Source organism: Amyelois transitella, chromosome 12 (genome assembly GCF_032362555.1).
Source record: "Amyelois transitella isolate CPQ chromosome 12, ilAmyTran1.1, whole genome shotgun sequence".
NCBI classification, from domain to species: Eukaryota; Metazoa; Arthropoda; class Insecta; order Lepidoptera; family Pyralidae; genus Amyelois; species Amyelois transitella.
Window position 1 is genome coordinate 5,235,092 of NC_083515.1, and position 12,272 is coordinate 5,247,363.

Here is a 12,272-nt window from a genome sequence, read left to right on the forward strand (position 1 = left end):
ATATGGGATGCTCAAGCGGGATTTCGAAAGGGAATGGGATGTACTGATCAGGTCTTTTCCTTGCGGTGCATAGCCGAAAAGTTTTTGGCCAAGAGTCAAAAAGTCTATTGCACATTCGTAGATCTGGAAAAGGCCTATGACAGAGTTGAGAGGAATGAATTGTGGTCAGCACTTTCTATGCATGGGGTGAGCAGTCTCTTAATACGAGCACTGAAATCCTTATATGAGGATTCGAGTGCTTGTGTCAGGATAAACGGAGCGCACACTGAGTGGTTTAAGATTGAGAAAGGCGTTAGGCAAGGATGTGTTGCGTCACCGTGGCTGTTCAACCTATTTATGGATAGCTGTTTGACAAATTTGAAAGAGTCTAAAAGTGGATTAAGGATGAATGAGTTACTCGTCAAATGTCTGCTCTATGCCGACGATCAGGTTATACTGGCGTCATCAGCGGAGGAGTTACAGGAGATGGTAAACTGTATGCATGAAGCTTTAAAAGAGAAAGGAATGAAAGTGAACGTAAGTAAAACTAAAACACTGGTTTTTGAAATGGAGAAAGAAATGACAGCATGTAATATTTTGATTGGAGGAGAAAAAGTGGAGCAAGTGAAAGAGTTTGTATATCTAGGATCAAAGTTTACATCAGATGGCAAGTATGATAGTGATATTGAAAGGAGAGTGAACGCGGGGAACATGGTGAATGGAGCTTTGCATGCCTTTATGAGCAGTCAGAAACTATCCAAAAAGGCTCGACTGGCTGTGCACAGGGGCGTGTTGGTCCCGACATTAATGTATGGGAGTGAAAGTTGGGTATGGCAAAAGAAGCATGAAAGCAGAATAAATGCAGTGGAAATGAGAGCGTTAAGGAGTATGATGGGTGTGAAATTGAGTGACAGGATAAGGAACAGCGTGATAAGGGAATGTTGTGATGTGAAAGAAGATGTAGTTACAGGAATAGAAAAGGGTATGTTAAGATGGTTCGGTCATGTGGAGAGGATGAATGAAAGCAGGTTGACTAAGCAGATATACAAGGAGAGTGTGGAGGGAAAGGTCGGAGTGGGAAGACCTAGACGAACGTATCTTGATCAAATTAAGGACGTCCTGGTAAAGGGTCAGGTCAAAAGTACCCGAAACCGCCGAGCTTGTATGAAGAGAGTTATGAATGTGGACGAAGCGAAAGAAGTATGCAGAGATCGTGGCAAGTGGAAAGAGGTAGTCTCTGCCTACCCCTCCGGGAAAGAGGCGTGATTTTATGTATGTATGTATGTGTGGTTTATTCCAATTTGATCATTGGGTCATATCACCTGACAGACATTAGCGGAAAAATAATAAGCTTGTTGTGTACTATGACACAACATCACTACAACTACAAGTATTATATCCCCAATAAATATCAATCAAATACAGATTACAATCTCAGTTTTTTTTTAATATGTGCTTAATTGTACCAGGTAGTCTCAAAAATATATGCCTCCTCTTCTTTTTTAGATCTTTGTTAGACTTGCTTTGTCACCTTTTATCATAAAAGGAACATTTCATTTGTGTCACATGCTCATCTCATACTGTATAATTTTATTGAATAAAGCCATATTTACTGAGAAATGGTTAGTTATTCTACTCATATTATACCCATAATTATGTAACATACCTTCCATAAGATATGTATTTTTCAATAATAAAAACCAAATTAAATCAAAGCAGTAGTTATAACAAACAAACTCTTGCGTAGAGAATATCTTTTTTGAAGTTTATAAAGTATTTTTTTAATAGATAAAATTCATTTAGAATTCATAAAAATTAAGTAAATATGTTTTTATAAAACTGCTCATCAGCTACATCACACATAAAAAAAACATTTTTGGCTTATTCCTTTTTTATTGTGAACAATTAATTTCTAACACAGCAAAATACATATCTAATAATAACTTTGACATAAAATTAATAAACATTAAGCTTATTTTAAAATTTCCTACAAAAGAATGAGTTTCATTCCTTCATATATATTTTTTTTGATGATCCTTCTGCAAGCAATTCTTGTTCTGTAGCAATTTTTGCAGCTTGTATTTGAGGTCGGACATACCTCATGTACTTATAAAAATGGTCACCAATTAAAATTGATCCATAGATGGTTAATCCGATACAAACAATCACTCCACCTTTATGTAATCTATCATATAAAACAGTACTTGCACGTTTCTTCATATTTTTCCTGAAAATTAAACAATTTAAGACAATTTTAAAAGTCTTGAAGAAATTTATCAAACAATAAAACTAAAGAACCTAAGGAAAATTACAAATTCTGTGTATCATATCAACATGACTTCAACAAAATTACCAAGCTGTCAACTGTTGTAAATATCAACTAGAAACTAGGAAATTTTAGTTTTTAAATGTGTTATGGTTAAAATGTACCCTTTGTTCTTCTTCACTCTTAATTAAATTTACAAGCGAAATTTCAAGGAGACTGGTTCTTTAGATAACGCGTGAAGAGGTATTAAACAAACAAACATAATTTTGAAATTCAATTTCACTTGTACTTACTTTTGATATCTTTGATTCTATTCTAATCAAATATGAACAAGGATATATAAAAACATTCTCAAAATCAAATTTTTGAGGTTATTTTGACATTTTTGTTTCAATTGACACAAAAGTAACGACATCGACAATGACAATAGTAGGTAAAAAGACCTTAACGTAAAATTTAAATGCAATAGATTTTAAAAGAGTATTATCTAGATTTTCTTTTAGACTTGCTATGTAGTGTTTTGCTACATAGTGATTATAAATTATGTGATTTAAGGATTTAGCCATGATCAAAAAACAATAAGAAAATCAGAACTAACTATGTTATTAATATCAATGCTAAATCTTTAGAATGAAAAAAAAAACCTTTATTGTCAATAAAGATTGTCAATGTCAATATTGATGTGTCTGTCTTTTGTCCGCAATTAACAGAAAACAGATGTCAATCAAGCTGAAAGTTTTGAGGTTAGCTCAAGCTGTTTTGTTTTATGGTTGTAGTAAAAAAACTAAACTACCTCTACAATTTGAAACAAACATCATTAATAACACGTTGAGCTACAGTGTATAATTAGATTAATATATTTATAACTATGAAAATTCGTTTAGCTCTTACCAAATACAACATATTAAAATGTTTCTACTCTACTAAAGTCCCTGCAACACCAATAGCTACCTTAGAAAAAAAACAAGAAGGAAATGTTAAAATAGACAATAACACGTTAGCTCTTTTAGAAAGATTGTCATTAGTAAAATGTGATACTGTGGAAGGTGTAAAAGTATTAGAAGATTCTATTGCTTTTGCAGACAAAATTCTCCATGTAAATACTGACAACATTACACCTTTGTACTCGGTTTTAGAGGATGAGTAAGTTGTTATCAACACATATGATCTTCAGTTAACTCTAATAAAGTCAAGAGTATATATACATATATTTATATCAACTATTTCATTTTTATATAACTAAGTTTTATATTTTTATAGGCATGTAATTGATACAATAATAGGAATAAGAACATTTATCTAGTGCAAGGTACAGCAACAAGCATCTTTGCATGCAGATTTTAGAATTCAATTAAGGGAAAGGCTAATAATCTTGAGATTCTTAATCCCATTTGGGATAAGTCCGCCATTGTACATATTCTTCTAAATCCAATAAATGTTTTGTAATTTATTATATTTATTATTATGTGCAATAAAGAGTTGTAAAACAAACTTGAGATTCTTATTATAGGCAATGGGCTTACCACTTCTCTCTGTTGGAATCTCAATTGCACTATACCAGCTAATCACTTAAAATTTTTTTTGAGACTATTGTCTGCATATTGGATATATGTATGTAAAATACAAATATCTCCTGTGCTGAGAATTAAACTCGAGATCTACAAACTGGATATGCCTATGAAATGTATATGGATTAAATACACTGGTATAAGAAGTCTAAGTTTGTGAAGTGAATTGAAACCCAAAATCTATAAGTTCACTTAATATTTCAGGAACCTTTATCTTAGACCAGACAATATAACACAAGGTAACTGTCAGAAGGATATTTTGAAGAATGCTGTTTTGACTGAGGATGATTATTTTGTTGCTCCACCTGGAAACATACCCTTACATGAAGTACAATCAGAAGATAGTTCAAGCCACGAAGTAAAGAAGAAAATATCAGAAAATGAAAACTAAACTACAAAATATTCTTAACATGAAAATCTTTTTTAGGATAGTAGATCAAAATAGTGATATGATAAAATATACTTTAGAAAAACCAGGGTTATTACTAATATACAATATTTACAAAAACTGGTTGAGATTTTTAAATTCTAAAACTTCTAAAAGTATGACAGTGTTTAACAAAGAAAAGTACTTTCAAGAGAAAAATAATCTCAAATTGCCTGCTGGATTTCTTGACTACAAGCTCCCAGACTATAATAGAACCATATTGGCATACCATCTTACTAAATGCACCCCTGTTAATGATACCAAACTTAATTTTAAAATAGTGTTCCCAAAACAGGATTTCATGCAATATTTTATTCAATGGCAGCGATACAGAAAGTTCTGGTGGAGTTCTGTAAGTATTTGTTGAAGTATACCTTGATCCATTTCTTTTTAAATCTGTTTTAAATTCTATTCAAGGCCCAGCAAGGACTGGCCCATCTTGGATAGAGGGCTACTCCAGCATAACTTTTTTTTTCACTAGACATTTTGTCACAGTTTCATTTCATTTTGATTTCATTGAAAATTAATAAATAATTTACTTATATTAACATGATTCCATAATTCATTTATTTTATTTTTTTTCAGATAACTACTACGCCCAGTCTTTTTAGTGTGAATGATATCAAATATCTTGATGAATTGGCTAAAGTAGATGTCATTGCCCAATATCCATGGGGCACACAAGCTGTGGAAACTTTACAAATCATACCCAGTGGGACAGTATGTACTGTATTTGAAGATTATGCATGACTTTGGTTAAAAATAAAATTATGGGTTTGCATGAAGAGAGTTATAAAACTTGAAATGAAAAAATGCCCCTCGTTTTTCTTAGTCTACCTTTATCCGACGATAATGACGATTTTTCCTTGGGATGAAATCCCATAGCGTTCACCCCCCCACTGTTCTTATTACCTTTTCACTGAATATTACAGATGGCAAAAAACTCTTCATGTTTGACTTGTGCAATGTCACTAGAGGGAACTTTGTTGTATATCTTACAAGATGCATTAACAAACCAAAATAAAGAGGAGTATTTAAGATTACACAGGAGCTTGGCGCCATATAAAATATCTTTTGCTTTAAATTATGGAGGTACTTATTTTTTTTATTTTAATTTAATTATATGGACTGATTGGAAAATGTAATAGCCTATACCTAAGAAAAAAAGATAAAAGCACGAGTAGAATAAGTAGCCATATAATTAGAATAAATCCCTAAAAACCTTGGAATTTATATTGATTGCATTGTTAGATTTATAGTATTTTATATGCCTTTTAATATTTTCTCCAGAAACAAATAACAAGAAACTATTATATGAACTGGCAAAGTTATTGCACCTCAGACTAAAAATGAAAAATATATCTACTTGGTTGTCAGACTGGTCTCTTACTTCAGAATTACAGGTACCATTAAAAATTATTTTAAGTTTTTGTTAGTGCCGTGTGGTACTTGAGAATAATACCACTCTATCCCCACAAAAGACCCCAATGCAGAGGTCAGATGAATCGCTAAGCGTAAAAACCTGCCTTACCTAATCCAAGGTTATAGTAAAAAAGTGAGGGTGAGGATGTAACGGGGGCAACTTCAGGGACAAAGACTTTATTGTCTTTTTGGCCAATGGTCTGTTTTATAATTCTTGACTTTGTTTTCTTGGTGGACGATAAGGCAGAGGAAAAGAACATCACAGGCTGTTTATAACTGGTGACAAAATTTTGTGTTTAAAATTATCAAAAAGTGTCAATTTGTATGCTGACATCATAATTGACAAAACAGATGTAATGTGAAGTTTATTGTCATCAACACATTATTTATTTGCAGATTAAACAAAACTTGCAAATGGGTGTGACCTACACAGCTATTCTGAATGAGCAAACACTTGAAAATGGCATATTTCAGTTATTAAATAGCAGTACCATGTTGAAGGTTTGGGGAACTTTTTAACACTATATTTGTTCTACTAGCTGTGCCCGCGACATCGTCCACGTGGAATAGTTATTTTGGGCATCATATTTATTTTTGCACACATCCTCCTCGGCTTTATCAATTATAGCTGCTAATTGTTATGCGACTTGGCGACGACTTGGCCCACATCATTACCCGCGACGGAGCGGAGACCGTATAGTGAGATGAGAGGCCTTTGCCCAGTAGTGGGATCTTAGAGGCTGATACTTTACTTTACTTTAAAATAGTAATATCTTCTAAGATGTTCATTGAAATTAAGTGATATCAAAGACAGTTGTGTTTACAATTAAATACTCATAATCAACAACAATCTTAAAAGATAGACATAATCAGTTTAAAAGTAGGTAAGAGGTAAAAACAGACAAACATACAAAGGAAGTATATTATAAGTAGAATGATACCTATCTATATGTAGGAAGTAGGATAGAGCAGGGCGATCGGGGGGGCGGTCAGGCGGTCACGCATATTAGAAAGAACGCTGGTTCGCAGTATTAAATGTTTCGCTGCAAATTGCTTATAACGACTATATCTCAAAACCTATTCGTCTGATTTATATACTGTAAATGGCAATTTTAGTCTACATGAAAAGCCGAAAGTAATAAACATATTTATTTGGATAAGGATTAATAATGAATTAAAGAAAATTGGTTTCAAAATAACTTATGTTTATAATGAAAAAATAATCTTAAAAAATGAACATAAAAGTGGTTATTGTAAGTAAACCTTAAGAGATAGATATATGCTCTCGCGGACTTTTTTGTGGCAAAAAATTAGTACTTCACATCTTTAGTACATTGTTTTACTATATCTTTGTTGGTTTGCGCAGCGTTCGCGTGGAAAGCTCGCAGATGGCCGACTCATTCAACTTTCACCTGCATTCTTGACGTTTCCCGTAGGAAATCCGGGATAAAATGTAGCCTATAGCCTTCCTCGATAAATATTGGATTTGAATAATTCTTTTACTGTTAGGTAGTCATCTAACAGTAAAAGAATTATTCAAATCGGTTCAGTAGTTTCTGAGATTAGCGCGTTTAAACAAACAAACAAACAAAACAAACTCTTCAGCTTTATAATATTAGTATAGATTTTCGACCAGAACTTAAATAAAATGAGATTCACAGAGTCAGTTCTCGTTTTAACAAAAAATACCTTAATGCTTAGCTTTTGCGAAAAAGAATAAGAAATAGTTTATGCAGATCTCGAAAATGTCTTAAACATGCATATGTAGGTACACGACTCTTTTGCGAAGAGGTAGGCAAAGCCTACATCTTTCCTCTTGTCCCTGCTTCTTTTGCTTCATCCACATTCATAAATTTCTGAAAGGTCATCTATTTACCTAGGGGTCGATTCACTAATGCTGATACGTCTAATCTTCCCTCTTTTATCTTACTTTGCGGTTTCCCTCAAGGCAACAAAGCAGAGTGAGGAAGAAGACACGCATCATCAACGTTCGCGAGTAAGGGGCTGACCTTTCGCCGTGACTATTTTAAACAATGACTCATTAAATAATCTCACAGATGTTTGTAGATCCATATCCATCATCATCATTAGCCATTGAAAACAATCAAACTTATTAAGATTTAGTTACTTAGATTAAATAGATAATTCTCTTTTTGCTTTGTTTACAGGAAGAGGTGCACATTTCCGACTTCGACGAATATGCAACGTTAATATTCAAAACTTAAAGAGTTATATGTTATTAAACAGTTGTCTAAATAAAAGATTAGTCACTTGAAATTTTAATTTATTCCAGAATCTTATTGCAAACAATTACATTACGTTCTTATAATTAATTAAATGTAAAAAATATGCTTTGTTTGATCTTCCATGATAACCAATAGTGGACTACTGATAGAATTTTGATAAAAATTGCCAACAATGAAATTCCATTGTTATCTGCGGTTATGATCAATATTATATAATAGTAATTTGCTAGACAAGTTTGAATATTTCATTGCTAAGTAACACACAAATACACTCGTGTTTGGTCGGCAAATACGGCTGGGTCTGGTAAAAATAATTATTCATTGAAAATTTATTACACTGGGTAGAAGTATGCTAATATACAAAGGTGTGCGCCACATGCTCATTTTATGAATAACTATTGCACTCTTAAGTCGTGTGGTCAACGATTATATCGCCAATTTCTAACAGGAACTTTTCCCTTGCTTTACATTACATCGAGCATTGGAACAGTTTAAAACAACAGTAACGGAAAAATTAATTCCTTTAACCACGAATCCGAGCCTGCATATGCCTTAATTGACCTAAATGAAGAAAACTTAAGTTAAATAATGCTTTTACAGTTGTGTGACAATGTATGGAAGGTGTAGGGTTAGGGTGTCGTCCCATACATTGTGTGACTGTTCTTACGACTTGTCACCCACAACAGCAGTTTATTTAAATAGGTACATAATACTAAGTTTGATTTTAGTTTATTAGCCATTTACAGTAAGTAGAAACTTCCAAGTGGTATTTAATTATAAATGTTTAAGAAAATTGCATTTCTTAATAGTATGATTCTTAAACTTCGCAGTTGGTGATGGATTAAAAGGTTTGTATTAATAACATCCATTAGAAAATAAGGCTGTAATGTAAGACATTAATAAATAATTAGCCAACAATAAACATACATAGTTTACATACTTTCATGTCATGGCTGGCCTACATTTATTGCTCTCAGACAAAGGCCAGTCTTTGCAAAATTACTCAGAATAACAAAAAGGCCCTATAAATAAGAAACATGAATTATAGTTATGTGACTGTTCAAGTACTTACGTAACAAAATATTCTAATAACGGTCAATGAGATAATTTTAAGCATTAAAAAGTCTGCACAAATGTCATCAAGTAATAAGTGGCATTTCGGAAAATTGCAATGCTAGTTCACTGTATTTTGAAGAAGCGAACTAAATTTAATATAGTACAAGTTTAATTCATCACAAGTAATTGTGTTGTGAATGACACTTCACAACTATACTTTCACTAGATCTTAGGTAAATTTATTGGCTTACATAAAATATCTCCATATCTTGAATCATCATCTACCCATTGCATCTAAGCCGGCAACTGTAGCTTCTTCCCTTTGAGAACTGGAAAAAGAAAAATAATTTTTACAAATAGCTTTGTTATAAATTAAAAGGTAGGCAAAAAGTGTTTGTGTGTGAATGAGTTTTAGATAAATATGCAATCATTTAACAATTCGATGCAGATTTGTTGATTAAAATTGCGATATCAGCAATTCTACAATAATAATACTAGATTTCATATCAACTTTTTTTTTATTTTCTTGTTGGATCAACAGAATTTACTACATTAAAAAAAATAGATAGTGAGAAAAATTAAACCACGGTTAAATCAGACACTGTCTAGTTTAGTAGTGTACCAATGTCTGTTAACATTTTCGATACTAGTACATAGTTGTTTGATAATTTGTAATGTGCTGAGTGGTTCCTAGTTAGATATCGTAAAAAGCGACTAAGGAAATGGACGCATCATCTAGTGCAAGCTTCCATGCTGGTCTGATAGAGAATAAATATAATGTATGCAGCTTGTCTTCTATGCAAATTGTAAGAGTCAATCAAGGCAAAGGCTAATTAACATAGGATTCTTCTTTTGCGCGATGGACTATCAACCTATCACTATAAATTAAAAAAGTCATCCAGCTGCAGACAGCCTTTTAGTCATGTTGAGACTGTTGGCTCTGTCTATACCACATAAGGTATAAAAATGTGATACATGTATGTATGTTGTTGTTGTATGAAAGATGACACAAAGTGTCACAGATGTATTTATACATCTTGTAGTGTAAGGTGACATTCAACTGGAGTCAGTCAGAATGTAAACACATAAATGAATGGCATCAATTGAAATTAAAAAAAAAAAAAAATTTTTTGAAAAACTCACCTTTCGTAATGTAGAGGTAGAAGAAATCGCAATAAAGGACAGTTTGCACAATTCCAGCCACAATGGCAATTATTTCGTAATGACCCTCAAACACATAACGGTATACCTGGAAAAAATTTTGTGTCATAAGGATTCTTGTGTTGGGTTCTATATAAATACCAATTTGAATTCAGGAAGACAACTCCCTTAATATTATAAATACAAGTCTTTTTGGCTGTTCTGCTTTCACAGTTAAACTGCTAGAGTGATTTGAATGAAAAATGCGTTTCGGCTTTATAAAAATATTCCTTTCTATCAAAAATCTACCCTAAAATACTAAATTGGGGTGTGAAAGTTTGTGTGAAATTTAGCTGGTTGCTAATACTCTGATAAATTACTAAACAAATAAAATACATATTATCAATGCATAGCTAATCACCTATTACAGGTATGCAATTTTTTAATATTGACAGTACATATTTTATTTTATATACTTACCCAATTAAAGAGGTACAGAGTTCGGTACATTCCAAGAGCAAACAGGTAGTGAGATGTAATACTCTCAGCTTCTCCCGTTTTTGAGACCAGGAAGAGTTGTGGTAGAATAGCTACAGCCTCCAAATAAATTGAGAATGTCCATAAAACCTGCAATAGAGCATTGTAGCATTATGGCAAGTACACATCAATTGGTGTAATATGCTGCAAGTAAGTATATCCTTGCCATATCCTACTAATATTATCTATGCGAAAAATTTGTGAGTGGGTAATTAAATAAAATACTACTGAACTGATTACGATTAAATTTGGTACATAGGTAGCTGAATATCCAGAATAGGCTACTTTTTATCCTGGAGTTCCTGCCGGATTGATTTCTTATTGAAAATAGGTACAATTATCACAGACGCAGTTGCGGGCTGGGTCTAGTGTATTTTTACCGAAAAATATAACTTATAACCACATGAATGCAACCATTATTTGATATTAGTCAGCAATGTCAGCGAATTGTTCTGTTCAACACCATAATTTTTATTTATTATTATAATAATATATTAACCTAGGGAAATATAAATGACCAATTTAGCAATGAGGATGCAATTACATATCATTGGAATTCACCCTAAATATAATTTGATCAAAACTTGTCACTTTTCCTGTTTGCATTAATAATTTGACCAAATTAAAATATTACTCAGTTTATTATAATTTAAATCTCAGCTATCAGCTGCAAAGTCTAGGTTCTAGCAGCATGTGCATATGATGATGTGAAAAGTTTTATACTCTTATGTTTGGTTGGTTTCCTATCACCAAACAAACCCTTTTGGAAATGTGTAGTGTAATAACAATGACAATTTATTGTTCAACAATAATAATATGCATAGGTCATTGTACTACTAACCTCCAGAACAGTGAATTCATGGTTTATCAACAAAGCTAGAACAACCGACGGAATCAGAAGGAACTCGATTCTGAATGTGTCGTGGTTGTGGTCGTATGTTGCTTTGAACTTCACATACATCAAATAAACAGTCCCATACGAGCCGACAATGAAGAACACTTTCATAATAGTGTTATAGGGTGAAATGAATGTAGTCAACAAATCCACATATCTCGCCGTGTAAACTATTGAAAATAGTATCTGTGATTTCCCGGATATACCTGAAATCATCAATTTATGTTATTTTGAATTCCAATAAGAAGATAGGTAGCTATAGTAGGCTTCTCTGGTTCATCAAGTAAATCAAGCCGGTAATACACCTATAGCTACAATCACCTGCACATGATCTCGTTTTCCAGATTTTGAGTAATAATATAATAATAGCTAAAAGATGGGACAAGTCACCGCATAAACGGAATATATTCATGATGAACAATTATCCAATTTTTTTGCGAATCCGCCGCGTATACTTATTTCATTCAAAGCAAAAATGACGTGGCTGTCGTGTGTCTGTGTATTCCTTTGACAATGCGTGTACAGTGTTGCCAAGCTCTTGTCATTAGAAAAATAGTGTTGCAACCGTTTTAAATAGAATTATCGATTGAAGATTATCCTCACTCTGAAGTGAGAATCACTAATAAGAAATGAAAGTGACTTCATATTCACAATGCTCGCTTTTACTTTCTCAAAGTAATTTCAGAAAGTTCTCCAAGTGCTCACTGCACTTTACTGCACTGCAGTCGTTTATCGC

General features: G+C 32.8%; 2 protein-coding genes across 2 annotated transcripts; one reads left to right on the forward strand and one right to left on the reverse strand.

Annotated features, from left to right (window-relative positions):
- Positions 1–2,882: 2,882 nt before the first annotated feature.
- LOC106142455 (DNA polymerase subunit gamma-2, mitochondrial) lies at positions 2,883–8,222 on the forward strand. The gene is made up of 7 exons (XM_060947103.1): positions 2,883–2,988; positions 4,018–4,592; positions 4,826–4,960; positions 5,173–5,332; positions 5,531–5,643; positions 6,059–6,163; positions 7,831–8,222. Exons 2-7 carry the CDS (start codon positions 4,194–4,196, stop codon positions 7,885–7,887), a joined length of 969 nt encoding a protein of 322 aa, XP_060803086.1. The 5' UTR covers positions 2,883–2,988; positions 4,018–4,193; the 3' UTR covers positions 7,888–8,222.
- Positions 7,930–12,055, reverse strand: LOC106142456 (ER lumen protein-retaining receptor). The gene is made up of 5 exons (XM_013344214.2): positions 11,858–12,055; positions 11,483–11,742; positions 10,585–10,731; positions 10,108–10,213; positions 7,930–9,293 (listed from the first exon to the last, which is right to left on the reverse strand). The coding sequence occupies exons 1-5, from the start codon at positions 11,946–11,948 to the stop codon at positions 9,259–9,261; spliced, it is 639 nt and encodes a 212-aa protein (XP_013199668.1). The 5' UTR covers positions 11,949–12,055; the 3' UTR covers positions 7,930–9,258.
- Positions 12,056–12,272: the final 217 nt, after the last annotated feature.

Bases quoted from the DNA above. Each gene is read 5' to 3' on its own strand.
- LOC106142456 (XM_013344214.2), bottom strand. From the start codon at position 11,948: ATGAATATATTCCGTTTATGCGGTGACTTGTCCCATCTTTTAGCTATT. The intron at 10,214-10,584 runs GTAAGTATATAA...AATTTTTTCCAG, and splicing joins CTCTGTACCTCTTTAATTGG to GTATACCGTTATGTGTTTGA. The intron at 9,294-10,107 runs GTGAGTTTTTCA...TTCTTTTTCCAG, and splicing joins CTACCTCTACATTACGAAAG to TTCTCAAAGGGAAGAAGCTA.
- LOC106142455 (XM_060947103.1), top strand. From the start codon at position 4,194: ATGAAAACTAAACTACAAAATATTCTTAACATGAAAATCTTTTTTAGG. The intron at 5,644-6,058 runs GTACCATTAAAA...ATTTATTTGCAG, and splicing joins CTCTTACTTCAGAATTACAG to ATTAAACAAAACTTGCAAAT. The intron at 6,164-7,830 runs GTTTGGGGAACT...CTTTGTTTACAG, and splicing joins ATAGCAGTACCATGTTGAAG to GAAGAGGTGCACATTTCCGA.